At 41.2% G+C, this 16,952-nt stretch overlaps 1 protein-coding gene across 1 annotated transcript in view; it reads left to right on the top strand.

Annotated features, from left to right (window-relative positions):
• Positions 1-703: 703 nt before the first annotated feature.
• The window catches only part of LOC126163364 (uncharacterized), a 78,943-nt gene continuing 62,694 nt past the window's right edge, over positions 704-16,952 (top strand). The window contains exon 1 of the mRNA XM_049920171.1: positions 704-809. Within this exon, the coding sequence (XP_049776128.1) occupies positions 749-809 (61 nt within the window). The 5' untranslated portion in view covers positions 704-748. The remainder of the gene's footprint in view (positions 810-16,952) is intronic.

Genomic DNA, 16,952 nt, shown 5'->3' with positions numbered 1-16,952 from the left:
GATATTTACGGTACACTCGTCGTACGGGAATATCCCCACTTCATCGCTACCTCGGAGATGCTGCGTCCCATCTCTCGAGCGCCGACTATAACACCACGTTCAAATCTGCCATTGTAGCAGCAGTAACTGATCTAACAACTGCCCGCATCTCGTGGTCGTGCGGTAGCGTTCTCGCTTCCCACGCCGGGGTTCCCGGGTTCGATTCCCGGCGGGGTCAGGGATTTTCTCTGCCTCGTGATGGCAGGGTGTTGTGTGCTGTCGTTAGGTTTAAGTAGTTCTAAGTTCTAGGGGACTGATGACCATAGATGTTAAGTCCCATAGTGCCCAGAGCCATTTGAACCATTTTTTTCTAACAACTGCGCCAGAGACTTGTTGTCTTATATAGGCGTTGCCGACCGCAGCGCTGTATTCCGCCTGTTTACATATCTCTGTATTTGAATACGCATTCCATTGCCAGTTTCTTTGACGCTTCAGTGTAGCTTGAAGGTGGTTTGATGAACTCTTTGCCAGGCACTTAGCTCAAATCGCACGGTAGTCACGTGGATGTAGCAATGCGACGCTGCCTACCGTACCTGCCCATCAGAGGCGCTGCCCACCGTACGTCTATCGCTGGCGCTATCGTGCCGTATCGCGCCATCAGCTGCCTCCAACACGGGCCGCGATAAGGCTGAGAAGGTCCCTGGCGCAGTCGTGCGTGCAGGGAAGAGTGGGCGCTGACCGTCGGCTGTGGCAGCGTTACGTACTGCTGATGGCGCGTGCGGCTCTGCTGTGTCTGCTGCTGGTTGCGGCTTCGCTGCCCTCCTCACAAGGTTCGTTGCTCTGTGCTCTGCTCCGTGTATTGCGGTGCTGCAGCTTCTCGAATCCTATGTGCGAGTAGTACTCATTTCAGTTTCGGGCCAGCAGCGTATTTACGTCGCCCGTGGCCCGATTATTTCGGTTTTGTTTGTCTTGATTGCTGATCACCATGATTCTTGCGGCGGTTTTACTCAAACAAATGGAAGATGATGTTATCTCCCAAGTTTTCTCGGCGTGATTGGTTATACTTCCGGATGTTCAGTCAAGCTGGAGCCCAGGCAACGAGCACACAACAGCAGCACATGAACAACACGACAGGGTCAGTCGTGGAAATATTGTGGATAAAGTGGAAACATCAACTCCGTTAAACACCTGGAAGCTCCCCGTAGATGCAACACGTACTTGGTCACTGTTAACTGTCTTAACCAATGGGCGTCACGTGACTACCAAAATGGATAAAACAGTTTTTAATTAAAATGATGACTTGCGTTCCGAGCACTTACTGAGTTGTGAAAAACGCATGAAAACTTCGCACCTGCACGTGACACCGTTTGTTACTTTGTGTGTGAGTTGCGTTTGGCTGTGTGTGTGTTTGCCGTCTAATCCTGACGAAGGCCTTACTGGCCGAAAGATAATTTGTGACAGTTTTTGTTGTGCCTAACTGCGACTCATCATCTCCGCTATATGGTGAGTAGCAACTTTTCTTTTCACAATATAGTTACATTTCATCCTGGTTTGTTTGATGTTTGTTACTAACTAGCCTTTTACCCGCGGCTTCCACCGCGTACGCGTGTGTCATATTTATAGCTAACAAATATGTCTCATTCTCTGCTGTTTTACACCATACGGCATCCAGAGAGGATGTTAAAATATGTCTGTGATATTCAGCCGTGTAGCACGATCCTAGTTCCCGAAACAAAATTATTGGCTCGCTGTAGTGTTCATTCTCGCGATCTAGTTAACAAATTGATCAGCCTAAAATAAGAGACAAACTGCGCTTCATGCCTTTAAAGTATTCCAAGTCAAATAAATACAGAGACGAAAGAACCAACAGGTTGTTTTAGGACATTTCTTATCCCCATCCTCATCCCTTGAGGTAGTAGGAATATCAAACTCCCACAGCACTTTTATTTATTTATTTTATTTATTTACAGCTTATTTAGACTGATCATATTAGGACCTTAAGGTCCTCTCTTACATTTAACGTGCAGAAACACATATAAAAAAGATTACATAAGTCACAATAATACTACTACTACTAATAATAATAATAGTTACCCTAACAGCGATGACAAAATAATGGAGGAATTAAGAATGATATTCATTAGTTATTACATAAAACTCAATAATAATAATAATTTCCATTATTAACAAAAGTAATAATTTGTAATAATAGCAATAATAGTAAGTATAATAATAATAAAATAATGGATGCATTAAGAATGATATTGATTAATTTAGCACTTTTGAAGCCTTGTTTAGTATTAGAAGAAGTGAGGTGGATAATGAAAGAGAAGAGGATTGAAGAGAATTTCAATAGAGAACTCTGCAGGCAATTGGAAGGAAAAGTGGTGGGGGAGGGAGGTTTGGTAGAGTGAGCTGCACTGTGATGGAAGAGGGGCCATTAGCAGTCTTCTGAAGTTTCAAAGGGTTTTAATTTCTCTAATATTTTGAGGAAGATAGATGCAAAGTCGGATTCCCGATAACGAAAATGATTTAGAAAACATGTAAGTGTTGTGTGGTGATACAGAGAGTATTTTACTTTGTTGTGAACGAGTATTTCTGCTGTGTTGTTCAGATAGTAGTGTAAGGGTTTAAGATAATTAGGAAGGAGTTCAATGATTGAGAAGACAGTACAGTAAATACAGGGTATGATAATCTCTACGCTTATTGGCGCGTTAGGATCATCATAATCAAGGATGGGGAGTATTAGTGGTTCTGTGAGTTTCTTTTTAAGCTGGAGAGGAAATACTTTTTTATATTTCTGCAATGAATGAAGTAATGCTGACACCCTCTTGCAGACTGCAGTTGTGTGATCGGTCCAGTCTGGGTGACGGTCCACAATTATCCCCAAATTGTTTGTAGAAGAAGAAAATGTGATTTCTGTGCTGCTTAGGTTTAGGGGTGGGAAACATTCTCTAAACTGAAGAGTAATAAGTCTTCTGTGAGCGTCTAAGATTGCTTGCGTTTTAGATGGGTTAAATTTCAAACCTATGTTCTGCACCAATTCTAATAAAGCAAGTAAGTTAGCATTTACGTTCCGGGTGCCTATGCGCAGATTTGTTTGGCTTTCACTTACCTAAGTACAAGCCCAACAAATCTGTGCATAGCCATCCAGAACGTAAATTCTGACATACTTGCTTTATTAGAATGGGCGCAGAACGACATATGTTTGAAACGTAACCCATGTGAAACGCAAGCAATCTGGTGATTGCGCATCAGCGTATAGATGATATTTGCAATGGGAGATAGCAGTCGACACATCATTAACATATAGTGACTAAACTAATGGACCCATTAGTGATACTTGTGGGACCCCCTGATACTACATTATTCCATTGTGACCTCTTTTTTCGGATCACTACACATTACTTATGGTATGTAAGGTGAGAGTGTAACCGTTGTATATCACCTGAAGAAAAATTTTTGCTTTTCAGCTTAGCAAGTAGAATACAGAAATCGACAGTGTCGAAAGCTTTGCTGAAAGCCAAGAAGTACGTAATATTAGCCTATTGTTTGTCGATAGCTGGTTTCAGTTCGTCAGTCACTTTTATAAAAGCAGTCATCATGCTGCAATTTTCCCGGAAACCGATTGGTATTCATCCTGAATGTTATTTGAAGTTATGTAACTGATAAGTTGATCGTGAACTATGTGTTCTAAAGCCTCGAGAATTTTATTCGAAATGACGCGGCTTGAAAACTGAGGATATTTTATTCAATATGGAATTGTTTGCTTGAATTAAAAGCAATCAAAAGTAAGCGCGGCTGTAACGCTGAAATATGAGCTGTCAAGCAAGCTACGGAAAACGCTGCCGCAACGAAAATCATGATATAAAAGGTACAAGAAGTATAGTTTTATTTTGCCAATATCATATATTAAAATTGATTTACTAGTACTTTAATTAAAACTGTATTTATTTATTATTTTATTAATAGCTAAAATTTTCAGAGGCTGTAGTGTTATTATTTCAGGATATATTTCAGTCAAATAAAATTTATTTGCAACTGGTGACTGAAATTTATCCTGAAATAACTATAATTATTGTTTCTGCTTCTGATTGCTGTTAAGATCAAAATGGGCTAACTTACTGAGGCATCATTACTGAACAATTTAGACAACTTTTCAAGAAAACAAAACAGGCGTGAATTCTGAAACATATTTTTTGACAGATTAATAAAATTCGTTTTTTTTATATATTTGGGAAGGTGCAGGATCCTAGTCTAGGTAACAATGACTGATGTTAATGACAAGATTATGAGTTAGAATTTTACATAATTATTACTTAGTTTTCAATGAAATTCAGTAGATAATGGCTTACAAAGGGTCTATTCAAGGGCGCTGTACTTGAGGGCAATATTGTGGAAATAGAAGAGGACGTAGATGAAGATGAAATGGGAGATATGATACTGCGTGAAGAATTTGACACTGCACTGAAAGATCTAAGTCGAAACAAGGCCCCGGGAGTGGACAACATTCCGTTAGAGCTACTGAAACCCTTGGGTAAGCCAGCCCTGAAAAAACACTACCGTCTGGTGAGCAAGATGTATGAGAAAGGTGAAATATCCTCAGACTTCAAGAAGAGTATAATAATTCTAATTCCAAAGATAGCAGGTGTTGACAGGTGCGAAAATTGCCGAACTATCAGATTAATAAGTCACAGCTGCAAAATACTAACACGAATTCTTTACAGACGAATGGAAAAACTGGTAGAAGCCGACCTCGGGGAAGATCAGTTTGGTTTCCGTAGAAATGTTGCACCACGCGAGGCAATACTGACCCTACGACTTTTCTTAGAAGACAGATTAAGAAAAGGCAAACCTACGTTTCTAGCATTTGTAGACTTAGAAAAAGCTGTAGACAATGTTGACTAGAATACTCTCAAATTCTGAAGGTGGCAGGAGTAAAATACAGGGAGCCAAAGGCTATCTACAATTTGTACAGAAACCAGAAGGCAGTTATAAGAGTCGAGGGGCACGAAAGGCAAGAGGTGGTCGAGAAGGGAGTGAGAAAGGGCTTTAGCCTATCCCCGATGTTCTTCAATCTGTATATTGAGCAAGCAGTAAAGGAAACAAAAGAAAAGTTCGGAGTAGGTATTAAAATCCATGGAGAAGAAATAAAAACTTTGAGGTTTGCTGACGACATTGTAATTCTGTCAGAGACAGCAAGAGACCTGGAAGATCAGTTGAACGGAATGGACAGTGTCTCGATAGGAGGATGTAAGATGAACATCAACAAAAGCAAAACGAGGATAATGGAATGTAGTCGAATTAAATCCGGTGATGCCGAGGGAATTAGATTAGGAAATGAGACGCTTAAAGTAGTAAACGAGTTTTGCTATTTGGAGAGCAAAATAACTGATGATGGTCGAAGTAGAGAGGATATAAAATGTAGACCGGCAATGAAAAGGAAAGCGTTCTAAAGAAGAGAAATTTATTTACATCGAGTATAGATTTAAGTGTCAGGAAGCCTTTTCTGAAATTATTTGTATGGAATGTAACCATGCATGGAAGTGAAACATGGGCGACAAATGGTTTAGACGAGAAGAGATTAGAAGTTTTCGAAATGTGGTGCTACAGAAGAATGAGGAGGTACTGACTAGAATTTGTGAGAAGAAGAATTTCTAGCACAACTTGACTAGAAGAAGGGATCGGTTGGTAGGACACGTTCTGAGGCATCAAGGGATCGCCGATTTAGTATTGGAGGGAAGTGTGGAGGGTAAAACTCTTAGAGGGAGACCAAGAGATGAATAAAGTAAGCAGATTCAAAAGGATGTAGGTTGCACTAGTTACTCGGAGATGAAGAGGGTTGCACAGGATATAGTAGCATGGAGAGCTGCATCAAACCAGTCTCAGGACTGAAGACCACAACAACAACATGGGTTACAAAAGTTCAACCTAATTTGATGTGGACAGTCTTGTAGATTGTCGATGTCGGTGAAACAATAGTGTCGGCGTCTGCGAGAACGCTCCATTAGCTTCGTTTACTACGAGAACACTGTATTTAATTTCAGATGATTTAGGTTCAGAAAGTTGGTGAAATTTGGAGTGTAATTCTTCTCCCCACATACCTCGCTTCTACTGTACCACCAAAACTGTGACTTGGCCTTACATGGACATAATTCTCATCTTGCACAAGATCCACACTGTAAGGAGTGCCCATGACGTGGACTCTGACGTAACAAGTTTACTTTCCGACAAACATAAAAAACAACTAACTTCCCATAATATTTCCCTGCTGAGAGTGGCCCATTACAAAGCATGTTAAAATTCATTTCACAAATTGCGTATCAGTTAGGAAACACATACATGCTGTTCATTTTTGGGATACAACCCTCGACCAGCTTATAGACAGAAGTGATGACACTTCCTTCAGGACCTTGCCATCATTTTGCACGACAATGCTCAAGCACGTACGGTGCAAGCTGTTACTGATTTGTTTGGCTGATGGGGCTGCTAAGTGCTATACCACCTGCTGCACTCTCCTGACTTAAGCCCTCGTAAGTTCAACTCGATTTCTAAACTGAAGGAAACACTTCACGGCATGCGCTTCAGAACTGCTACAAATTCGTCGGGCAATAGACCGCGCCGCTCGAACTGTCAACACAACTGGAACTGCTAAGAGTATCCTACGACTTCCAAATGGTTCAAATGGCTCTGAGCACTATGGGACTTAACATTTGTGGTCATCAGTCCCCTAGAACTTAGAACTACTTAAACCTAACTAACCTAAGGACAACACACACATCCATGCCCGAGGCAGGATTCCTACGACTTCCACATCGCTGGCAACGGGTTGTACACAGTGCTGGAGACTACTTTGAAGGTCAGTAAAACTTTGAAACACGTATCTCTTTTGTACGAGCTGTAGATAAATAGTTGCCACTATTAAAGTTCCAACCCTCGTACAACCGCTCGCTCGTAGAAAGACGCATACCCAAAGACTGCGTGACCGCTACGGTCGCAGGATCGAATCCTGCCTCGGGCATGGATGTGTGTGATGTCCTTAGGTTAGTTAGGTTTAAGTAGTTCTAAGTTCTAGGGGACTGACGACCACAGATGTTAAGTCCCATAGTGCTCAGAGCCATTTAAACCATTTAAACCCAAAGACTGGAAAGTCGCACAAGTCACACCTACACTTAAGAAAGGAAATAGGATTCAGAAAAAATCGTTTTTATGCAACATAACTAGCTGTTTTTAATAGTGAGTACTATCGACAGGGGACGTCGAATTGGTTCTATATTTTTAGATTTCCGGAGGGCTTTTGACATCGTTCCTCACAAGCGGCTTCTAATTAAATTAAGTACCTGTGGAGTATCGTCTCAGTTGCGTGACTGGGTCCGTAGTTTCCTGCCAGAAAGCTCACAGTCCGTAACAATTGACGGAATGTCATCGAGTAAAACAGAAGCGTTCCCCAAGGAAGTGTTCTGTTGTTCCATCTACGTAAACCATTTAGGAGACAATCTGGGCAGTCCTTTTATACAGTTAGCAGATGATGCTGTCATTTACGGCCATGTAAAGTCGTCAGGTGATCAAAACAAATTGCAAAATGATTTAGACAAGATATCTGTGTGGTGCAAAAAGTGGCAGTTGACTCTAAATCATGAGAAGTGTAAAGCCATCCACATGAACACCAAAAAGACTTCGCTAAATTTCTTTAACACGATAAGTCACACAAATCTAAAAGCTGTAAATTCACCTAAATTTTTAGGACTACAATTACGAATAATTTAAATTGGAACGATCACATAGATAATGTTGTTGAGAAAGCAAACCAAAGACTGCGATTTACTGGCAGAACACTTAGAAAATGTAACATCTCTACTAAGGAGACTGCTTACACTGCACTTGTCCGTCCTCTTTTAGAATACTGCTGCGTGGTGTGGGATCCTTACCAGATGTGATTGACGGGGGTACATCGAAAAAGTTCAAAGAAGGGCAGCACGTTTTGTATTATTGCGAAATAGGGGAGAGAGTGTCACTGAAATGATGCAGGATTTGGGGTGGACATCATCAAAACAACGGCGTTTTTCGTTGAGGTGGAATCTTCTCACGAAATTTCAATTTTCTCCTGAGAGTGTGAAAATAATTTGTAGGCACCCACCTACGTAGGGAGAGATGTTCATTGTAATAAAATAAGGGAAATCAGAGCTTGCAAGGGAAGATTTAAGTGTTCGTTTTTCCCACATCATCTTCTTGTTGAAGATATGCCAGTATCTCAGGGATAACAACTGTGCAATGTAGTCGGCACTGGTTACCTTGTCTTGCAGAAACACAAATTGTGAGCCCGAGTTGTAGCTGATGGCCTGCCATACCGTGAAGCCTGAGACGGGAGTTGTGTATCGTGGCCAAATGCACTCGAAAAGAGGCCGTTCACCAGGGCTACGCTGTACACATGTACGTCCATCAGTCATATACAGACTGAATTTACTCTCATCATTGAAGACAACAGAGCGAGATTCCACAGTAGCTGAGCTTGGTGGTATCTCGGTGTCAGTGGTAGCCTGGTCAGAAGCTTCCCTGATCTTAGTCCTGCTACAAGTAAACTGTTCCCAATCGTCGTTGGCGACAAAGCAGGTGCAACACGTGCCTGGATTTCGTCCCTGGATGATGTTCCTTTGGGCATGCTGCTCGCACAATTCGTCGATCTGGATGTGCGTCTGTAGTAAAAGTCTGCGCGAGGTACAGTAGACGATGCGCAGTGACTAGTTTTCGTCCAAAGCGCTGGGAGAGTTCATTCGTTTGTTTGGAAGGGGAGGGCAGTCGGCGATGATAGAATCTAGGCGCACGTGCCGCACTTTTTCTCAAACGATTTTATTGCAACAATTAGGTAAAAAAAATCATTTCTGCTTTACTTGTAGCTTTATATGTCAGGTTCATTATGATGTGCCCATCATTTCGTTAATGGTCACAGTTATTGTGATATTTACGTGGAAGTAAGACATTGCGCGAAATTCCAAAAAGTTTCAGTGAAAAATGGGGGTCGCTATGATTTTGCGTTTGGTGCATATTACATAATATGTTGCTGCATATGAATTTAGCTAAAATGTTGAATTTTTCTTAGGACTTGGGTGGAGGTCTCTATCTGTCACCAGTCTCATGAAAACTGATCCGACGTAGCTAGCACACTCACGTGCGACCGCGCTGCGGCTGCGATAAAGCCAGAGTGAAATATCCACAACATTCCTCATAGTTCTTAAACGGTATAAGATAGCGAAATGACAGTTTGGCAAATGATAGCACACAATGAGGAGAGTATTTTGCCATATGGGTAATATCTACAGTGTTATTCCACTAACTACAGACTTTTTCGACGAAAGAATGTAATTTTTAAGGGCCATCGATAGCTGGTGAAACGAGAAATGCTACGGGTCTTGGAACAACGTAAGTGAAGACATTACATATGTATTTTTTAGTGAGGACATGTTTGTTCATAAAATACTGACCTTACTTTTCCTCAGCTCCTCACTTAATACACTCGTAAACTACCGTTTCGGAATTCTCTTGCAATTGTGTCAGCACGACATACTAGCGAGGTGAGAGAGTGTAAATTTCGCTATGTTTTGGCAAAAGACGCAAATTTTAGCATGGCAGCAACAGAAATGCGTATGTTTTACTGAAAAGTCGCCATTCGTGACACTTCCTGAAAGTTACAAATGGCTAACAAGCCAGGTGAAAATAAGTCGCTGCATTTTTGGCGAAATTCTTTTTAGATACTAACACGTGCACGGAGGGGCCACTTAATATTTACGAAAAAATGTGAGCGTAGGCTTCAGTTTAGAATGGTACTTCCCCTCCGGCTCTTGAGCTCTTAGCATTTCTCTTAAAGCCCCCACCAGTACGGCTCTCCCTCCACATGCCCTGCCGTCCGCGCATTTGCCGACCACGGCATTCTGAACTGACTGTACACGGACGTCCAGAACCTAGACAATGGGTGCGAGAATGTTCCACAGACCGCAGCTGAAAGCACCATCACTCCACAGATGCGTTGTGCCCAACATGTGCAGCAGTCCCTCGATACGTCGATCCAGCTTATTGCGTGTCCACAATGTGACTCCATTCAAATGGCTAAGTTGTTCAGCAGGAGTACGTACTCGTCGCTGGGGGATGGTAGTACCCTAGAATGAATGCTGTAACACTGTTAACCTCTAAACCCAGTAGAGTTACAGCCTGCAGAGTCAAACAGAGGGCTCACCGAGAGGTCTACTGAGCGCCATCCGATAGCCGATGACTGAAACAATTCTCTGCCTCGTGATGACTGGGTGTAGTGTGACGTCCTTAGGTTAGTTAGGTTTAAGTAGTTCTAAGTTCTAGGGGACTGATGACCATAGATGTTAAGTCCCATAGTGCTCAGAGCCATTTGAACCATTTGACTGAAACAAATCACTAACACTACAACTCCATAATATGCACATGTTATATCCTGGTGCCACAGAACATAGTCCATGAGGCTGTTGTAGTTTATCTTTCCGGCAGCATATAACTGAAAAATAAAAGATCAAAAAATGACTTCCATTATGTTAAGTAATGCTCTTTCACTACCACACACATTTTAAATTTACCTATTTTGAAACTCACTGAAGAGTCACACATGGTTCCATGAACCTAAAAAGATCCTCCTTGTTTTCGCGTGAACCTGACATATTCAAAGCTAAATTTCTGTTCGAAGAGTTATTTTATCAGGATGGCAAATATGGAGAAAAACGTAACAAATTGGTATTAGAAACATTTATTCTCATGACAAAGAAAAACATGAAATATTGCACACAAATTTTCAACATAAAATTTCAAGATAGTTTTGATATTCATAATCCAATGTTTTCTAAATAATGTGAACTTTGCTAGGGCATAAACGTTCCACTACAGAATTATTGAGGGTTGTAGTAATGTTTCAAAATAATTTATGTGATGCATAAGGAAACACAATTAGTTACTTCTGCTGCTCTTGGAACGGAGAAGAAGGTGATTTGGTCGGTAGCATTTTTCTCCGAGTTCCGGAAGCTTCTCGCTATTCGGTAACACTAAAAAGGAGACTAGAATGGTGGCCTGAAAAAAGTAATTTGTTGCCTCGAAGTCAATACGGCTTCAGAAAAGGGAAAGGGACCATGGATAACATGTTTTTGCTTAATATGGATATCACGTCAGCCTTTCAAACGAAAGAGACAGTAGTGGCAGCTTTTCTTGACGTTAAGGGTGCATATGATCACGTACAAATACCGATACTCTTGGACAAGCTGGCAGGATTAGAAATTCCTTCACGGATGATCTACGGTATCAGTACCTTGATTACTCAAAGAACGATCTACGTCCGTTTCAAAGGTACCATGATCGTCCGTTTCAAAGGTACCATGATCGGACCTTTTTATGTCTCCCAGGGCTTGCCGCAAGGTGCAATTTTAAGTTCTCTCCTGTATACTCTATATACGCACGACCTAGAACGCATAATTACTCCCCACACAAAAATCCTACAGTATGCTGATGATATATGTGTTTATTCTACTGCTGCTTCATACCTTCAGGCCAAAACGGTATTAACCACAACTATCGCACACATCGATGAGTGGCTCTCTATCAATGAGCTGGAGATCTTGGCTGAGAAATCAGCAGTCGTTCCCTTCTCCAAGTCGACGACAGCTCGCACTGAAGATCACATTACCTGTGGCAATTACACCTTCCAAATAAAATCTCACGTTCGATTTCTGGGAATGATTTATGACTCTCGGTTGAGCTGGCCGTCCCACATCCGATCCACCGTTACCAAGTGTGAAGAAGGTTTAAATGTAATCAGATCACTCACTCGTATCTGGTGGGGAGCGCACCAGAGTGTTTTACTCACCATGTACCGAGGGATAATTCGATCTCGATTAGCCTATGACTGTCAATTCTACCACACTGCGTCAAAGATTCATCTCTCCAAATTAAATACTCTTCAATATAGACCCATTCGTACCTCTCTTGGAGCCATGCGATCGACGCCCACCAACGCCCTTGTAATAGAAGCAGGGGAGATGCCCTTGAGCATTAGGCGCCAAATGTTATCGGACAAATTCTACATTCAAGGCATGGCCATTATGGACAGTTCAGTTCCGTCTATCAAAGTAGAGACTGCATTTATCGACTGTGGATTGCATTCCACAGAAGGAATAAAGTGCCAGCCGTTTGTGCCAGCTTTGACACTTGGTCACCTGTCATACATACTATACGACGTTCAGCGCATCTACCTGTTTTTGAATATGATCTTCAAACGCTCTGCTCCCAGATCCCAGTCCATAATTTAAGTACGACCTGGCTGGACAGTACTAACGTCAACGTTGGCTTCAATCGTCTCGCTCAAGCACAATTGCCGGGTTTTCTCTGTGTATATACCTATGGCTCCAAAATTCCGCAAGAAGAGTGTACAGGATGCGCTTTTTTCTGCCCTCAGATCCAGATCCGCAAAACCTTCAAACTGCCTACGAGCACTTCTGTTTTTACGGCGGAGACAGTGGCAGTTTTGGAAGCACTTAAGTTTGTCTCTAGCACTTACTTCCCCAAGATATTGATAGTATCTGACTCGCAAAGCGTTCTAAAACATTCAGTACAGTCGATGGACCAAAACAACCAACAGTTATATCTTGGATGTGATATCTGAATATATTCGCAGCACACGCACGGGCCGGACGATCCATTTGTTGTGGGTACCTTCCCATTCTGGTATCCTCTATAATGATGAAGTTGATACATTAGCCAAACAAGCGGCAACCTTAGGCACCGTCCTGGCTCTGCACCTTCCTTATACAAACTACTTACGTGAAGTCAAGGATCACGCAAGACAACAATGGCAGGAAATGTGCAACGTTTCTCAACAGACAAAAGGCGGTTATTACGCAGTGCTACAACCTCGGATTCCTTCACAGCCGTGGTTCATGAGGACACATCTGGACCGATCCACGATTTCTACCATCATAAGACTCCGCTTCAATCATGCCTCTTTCCCACAACATCTACATCGGATCAACGTTTACAGTTCACCAGCATGTGAGTGTGATCCTGAGTTCAAAAATGGCTCTGAGCACTATGGGACTCAACTGCTGTGGTCATAAGTCCCCTAGAACTTAGAACTACTTAAACCTAACTAACCTAAGGACATCACACACATCCATGCCCGAGGCAGGATTCGAACCTGCGACCGTAGCGGTCGTGCGGTTCCAGACTGTAGCGCCTTTAACCGCTCGGCCACTCCGGCCGGCCAGATCCTGAGTCGGAAGCTGATGTCAACCACATCTTATTTATGCGCCCCAAATTTGACCGTGAACGGTTGGTCTTTCTGAAGACATTGCTGAGTATGGGCTACCATCTTCCTCAATCGGCTTCTTCTCTTTTGTGTACTAAAGACGTTCGTCTATATAAAGTGATAGTTAACTTCATCAAGAGTACTGGTCACAATCTGTAGGTTTCAATGGTGTACGTAAATTATAAATATGTCTTGCTGATGAAGATATTTCAGAATTGGTGTGAATTGTAAGCCAAGGCACTTTTAATTATTTTCCAATTCAATTCAATTCAATTCAATTCAATTTTTAAAACATTATGTACAAACCTGTAACAGTTAAGCTTTTTATTCTTGTAAATATGCATTTCTGTATTTGTTTATTCAATTATGTGCACATTGTCTCTATATGTTGCCGATGGCTAAATTGAGTACACACTCAAAGGCCAAATAAAAAAACAAAAATAAAAAAACACTAAAAAAATATGGGATATAGACGTCTCAACACTCAAGACTGCTTATAACGATTAGTAGCAAGGATTTATAGAATAAAAATCCGCTTCAGTTGCCAGCAATTTTCTTAATGTATTCCATGACGGGTTTAGAAGCTTAAAGCTTGAGATGAGTGTGATCCGACGTGACTGATTGGCCAGAGTTTCACATATTTATGTTCTCATAATTATTTGGTGGCACCTGTAGATGAAGCTTGAAGCTTCGAAAATGATTGTGCAATAAATTAAGAAAATTACTGGCAACTAAAGCGTATTTTTATTTTATAAGTACTTTCCTCCGTTGCAGATGTTCGCCTGATCAAATACTTTGTAGTAGCAAGGACAATATGTTACTATATTTAAATAATAAAATTTTAATAGCAATATTCGGTCTTTCTTTAGGCAGTTCTCGTAACTACTATTTTTCCTATTTCACGCCAGTCTAAAAGAAACGTAAATATGTTAATGTAAACTATTAGTATTCAGTATTGCACTGTTACGGCTTGTGTTGTCACTGTGCGCAAGTGAAGTTGGTTACTATTCAATGGTTTTTTAATCAGTATAAATTTTTAGAGTGGATGATTACGAGTGTCATTTTTTTTGTATAAGCGGTTATTTCTCGTGTATGTAATTCGTCATACTCGTAGTGTTTTGATTCGGTGTTTTGTTTTTCATTACGGTAAAAAAATGTATCTCTCTTTTCTTGAAGTAATATCTGCAACAGTCCCCGTGATTTATCCGTGATTTATCGCGTCTAGGGATGAGCCGTTGTTTACATTTTGTGCTGTTTGCCGCCATGACATTTGCAAACGACGTAGTGGATAAAGCTATGTTTCAAAACATGTGGCTACAAAAAAAAAAAAAAAAAAAAAAAAAAAAAAAAAAAAAAAAAAAAAAAAAAAAAAAAAGCAAGAAATAGTTAAATGTGTGAATAACAATAAAAAATGAAATGAAACTCATGAGGTGATAAATTCTGATTTCAGTTTTACATCGTTTACTTTACAACACAATTTGCCAAAAAGTTGCGCTGACCATGCGAATCACCTGTTCAGATTAGGTGAATTTTACAGATTCCTTTAATGACATAGTTTCCCCAAAAAAAGTGCAATGCCAGTTAATACGGAACATACGGAGATATAATGTGTGAAATCTTATGAGGCGAAAGTAGGTGCTACGCCTGAAACTAAAAAAAAAGAAGAGGTTTCGGTATGATTTTAGAATACGCCCGAGGGTCAGTCGCGAGCGTATGTTTACAATTTTCCTGTGTTTGTCACGAACTACATAGCGGATATCGTTTTGCAGCAATACAGTTTTACAATTAAAACCGAAAAACATCCCAGCATAGTAGCGATTACCTGGGCTACACTACTGATAGTGGGTACGGAATTAAAGTTCTGGGTAGCTCTAGCCGTTTCATTTATGTTTTCATATCCTTTATATAGTTTTGTGACGTCGTAGGGAAAGACTCACATTAGTTGTCTCGGACAGTACTTAAAATGAGCCGCTGTTCTTGACCATTCGAACCTCCTGATTTTTGAAACAGGATATCCTGATTTTTTGTTTTTAAAGGTTGGCAGTTATGATAAAACTACTTTTATTATGAAGAATCTTGTGATTTAATTTTTATGAGACTGAGAAATTGCTGCTGACTTAGGACACTGGAAATATTCAAGTTCTAACAGAAAATCATAAGGCAACATTTCTGCCTTAGGTTAGGTAAAATGGCGTCAAAGACCTCATGTTTTTCAGAGAGCTTTCCTTTAGCTTTCAGACAACTGCTCTTTTCAAAAAGACCGAGCAAGGTACCATGGTGTAAAAAATAGCTTTTAAAATTATTGAACAACCATTTATTCTAAGTTGTTCAACGCTTGTGCAAATCATTTAAGAGGGATGTCGCAGTTTCTGCCATTTTCGAGAAGCTGAAAATGAAGAAATCGGTTAAGTTTCGAATAACTTACTTCCCTGTGCAGTTTGCGGACCAAGCTATAATCAACGAACAGCGAGACTGATCCAGACTCAGTAAGAACTGCGTTTAGTAAAAGGAGTTAATAGTAAAAGTGGATGACCTAAAATAGTAACTATAGGGGTTGGACAAAAATATGGAAACACCGAGGGAAATGTGTGGCTGAAAATAAATGCAGGTGCTAACCAAGCCTGCAGGTTGCGCTGCTGTGTTTGACGTCCAGATTCGCCTGTGCAGTGCCGTCAGTACGTTGCAGCTGTCCGTCTTGGTCAGAAAGGCATTCTGTGTAGTTGCTTGTGCATTATGTCGGAGCTTCGTAAATTCAGACGTGGGCAAATTGTTGGCACTCGTGTGAGGATGCCATAAAACCTGGAGTATGCAGCAATGGAAGCATGTCATTGTCCAATGAGTCTTGTTTCACATTGTTTGCCGGCCGGGGTGACCGAGCGGTTCTAGGCGCTACAGTCTGGAACTGCGCGACCGCTACGTCGCAGGTTCGAATCGTGCCTCGGGCATGGATGTGTGTGATGTCCTTAGATTAGTTAGGTTTAAGTAGTTCTAAGTTCTAGGGGACTGATGACCTCAGAAGTTAAGTTCCATAGTGCTCAGAGCCATTTGAAGCATTTCAAGGCTTTTCGCACACTGTCACCAGTTGTCACTATCGTCGGAAGAGACATTAATTTTTACATTTTTGAGAATGAAGAAAGAGTGTGGTGTGGTGGACTTAAGCTTAAGCATCATTTTGTGAGATTCATTCATTCTGTCACTTGTAACTCTGTGGGCAAAAGGTAGAGATCAGGGTCGGTTCCTGATTCGACATACATTTACTCCTTCAAAGACAAGTTAAAATTCTTTTCTACCTGCTGTACACCCACCTCGCCTCTTATTGTCTGTTTCTCCTCTCCCCATATTACACCTTTCTGGGCGTACTGATGCCAGAAATAGGGGGAAGGCATTGTCCGAAGCTTTAGTCTCACTGCTCATTTCAAAGCAGCCGATATGTCAAAATGAAAAGGAACGCCCATTAGCCAGCAAGATATTTTCTTTGTAAGCGTACAAGACATTAAGCGTTCTGCGTCAATGCACGACCGACGTAATTTCTTGTCACTCACGTTGTCAAATCTTATCTCGATAGGCTTCAGCTATCCACAGCCGTATCTTGATGCTGCAAGCCAGCAAACTGGGAGAAAATAAAACTGTTCGTAGTTCTTCTTTTAACGGCTGCTCGTTCAAGAAA

The sequence above is a fragment of the Schistocerca cancellata genome, chromosome 1 (assembly GCF_023864275.1).
Source record: "Schistocerca cancellata isolate TAMUIC-IGC-003103 chromosome 1, iqSchCanc2.1, whole genome shotgun sequence".
Taxonomy (NCBI): Eukaryota; Metazoa; Arthropoda; class Insecta; order Orthoptera; family Acrididae; genus Schistocerca; species Schistocerca cancellata.
This window is presented reverse-complemented; position numbering and strand designations above follow the sequence as displayed.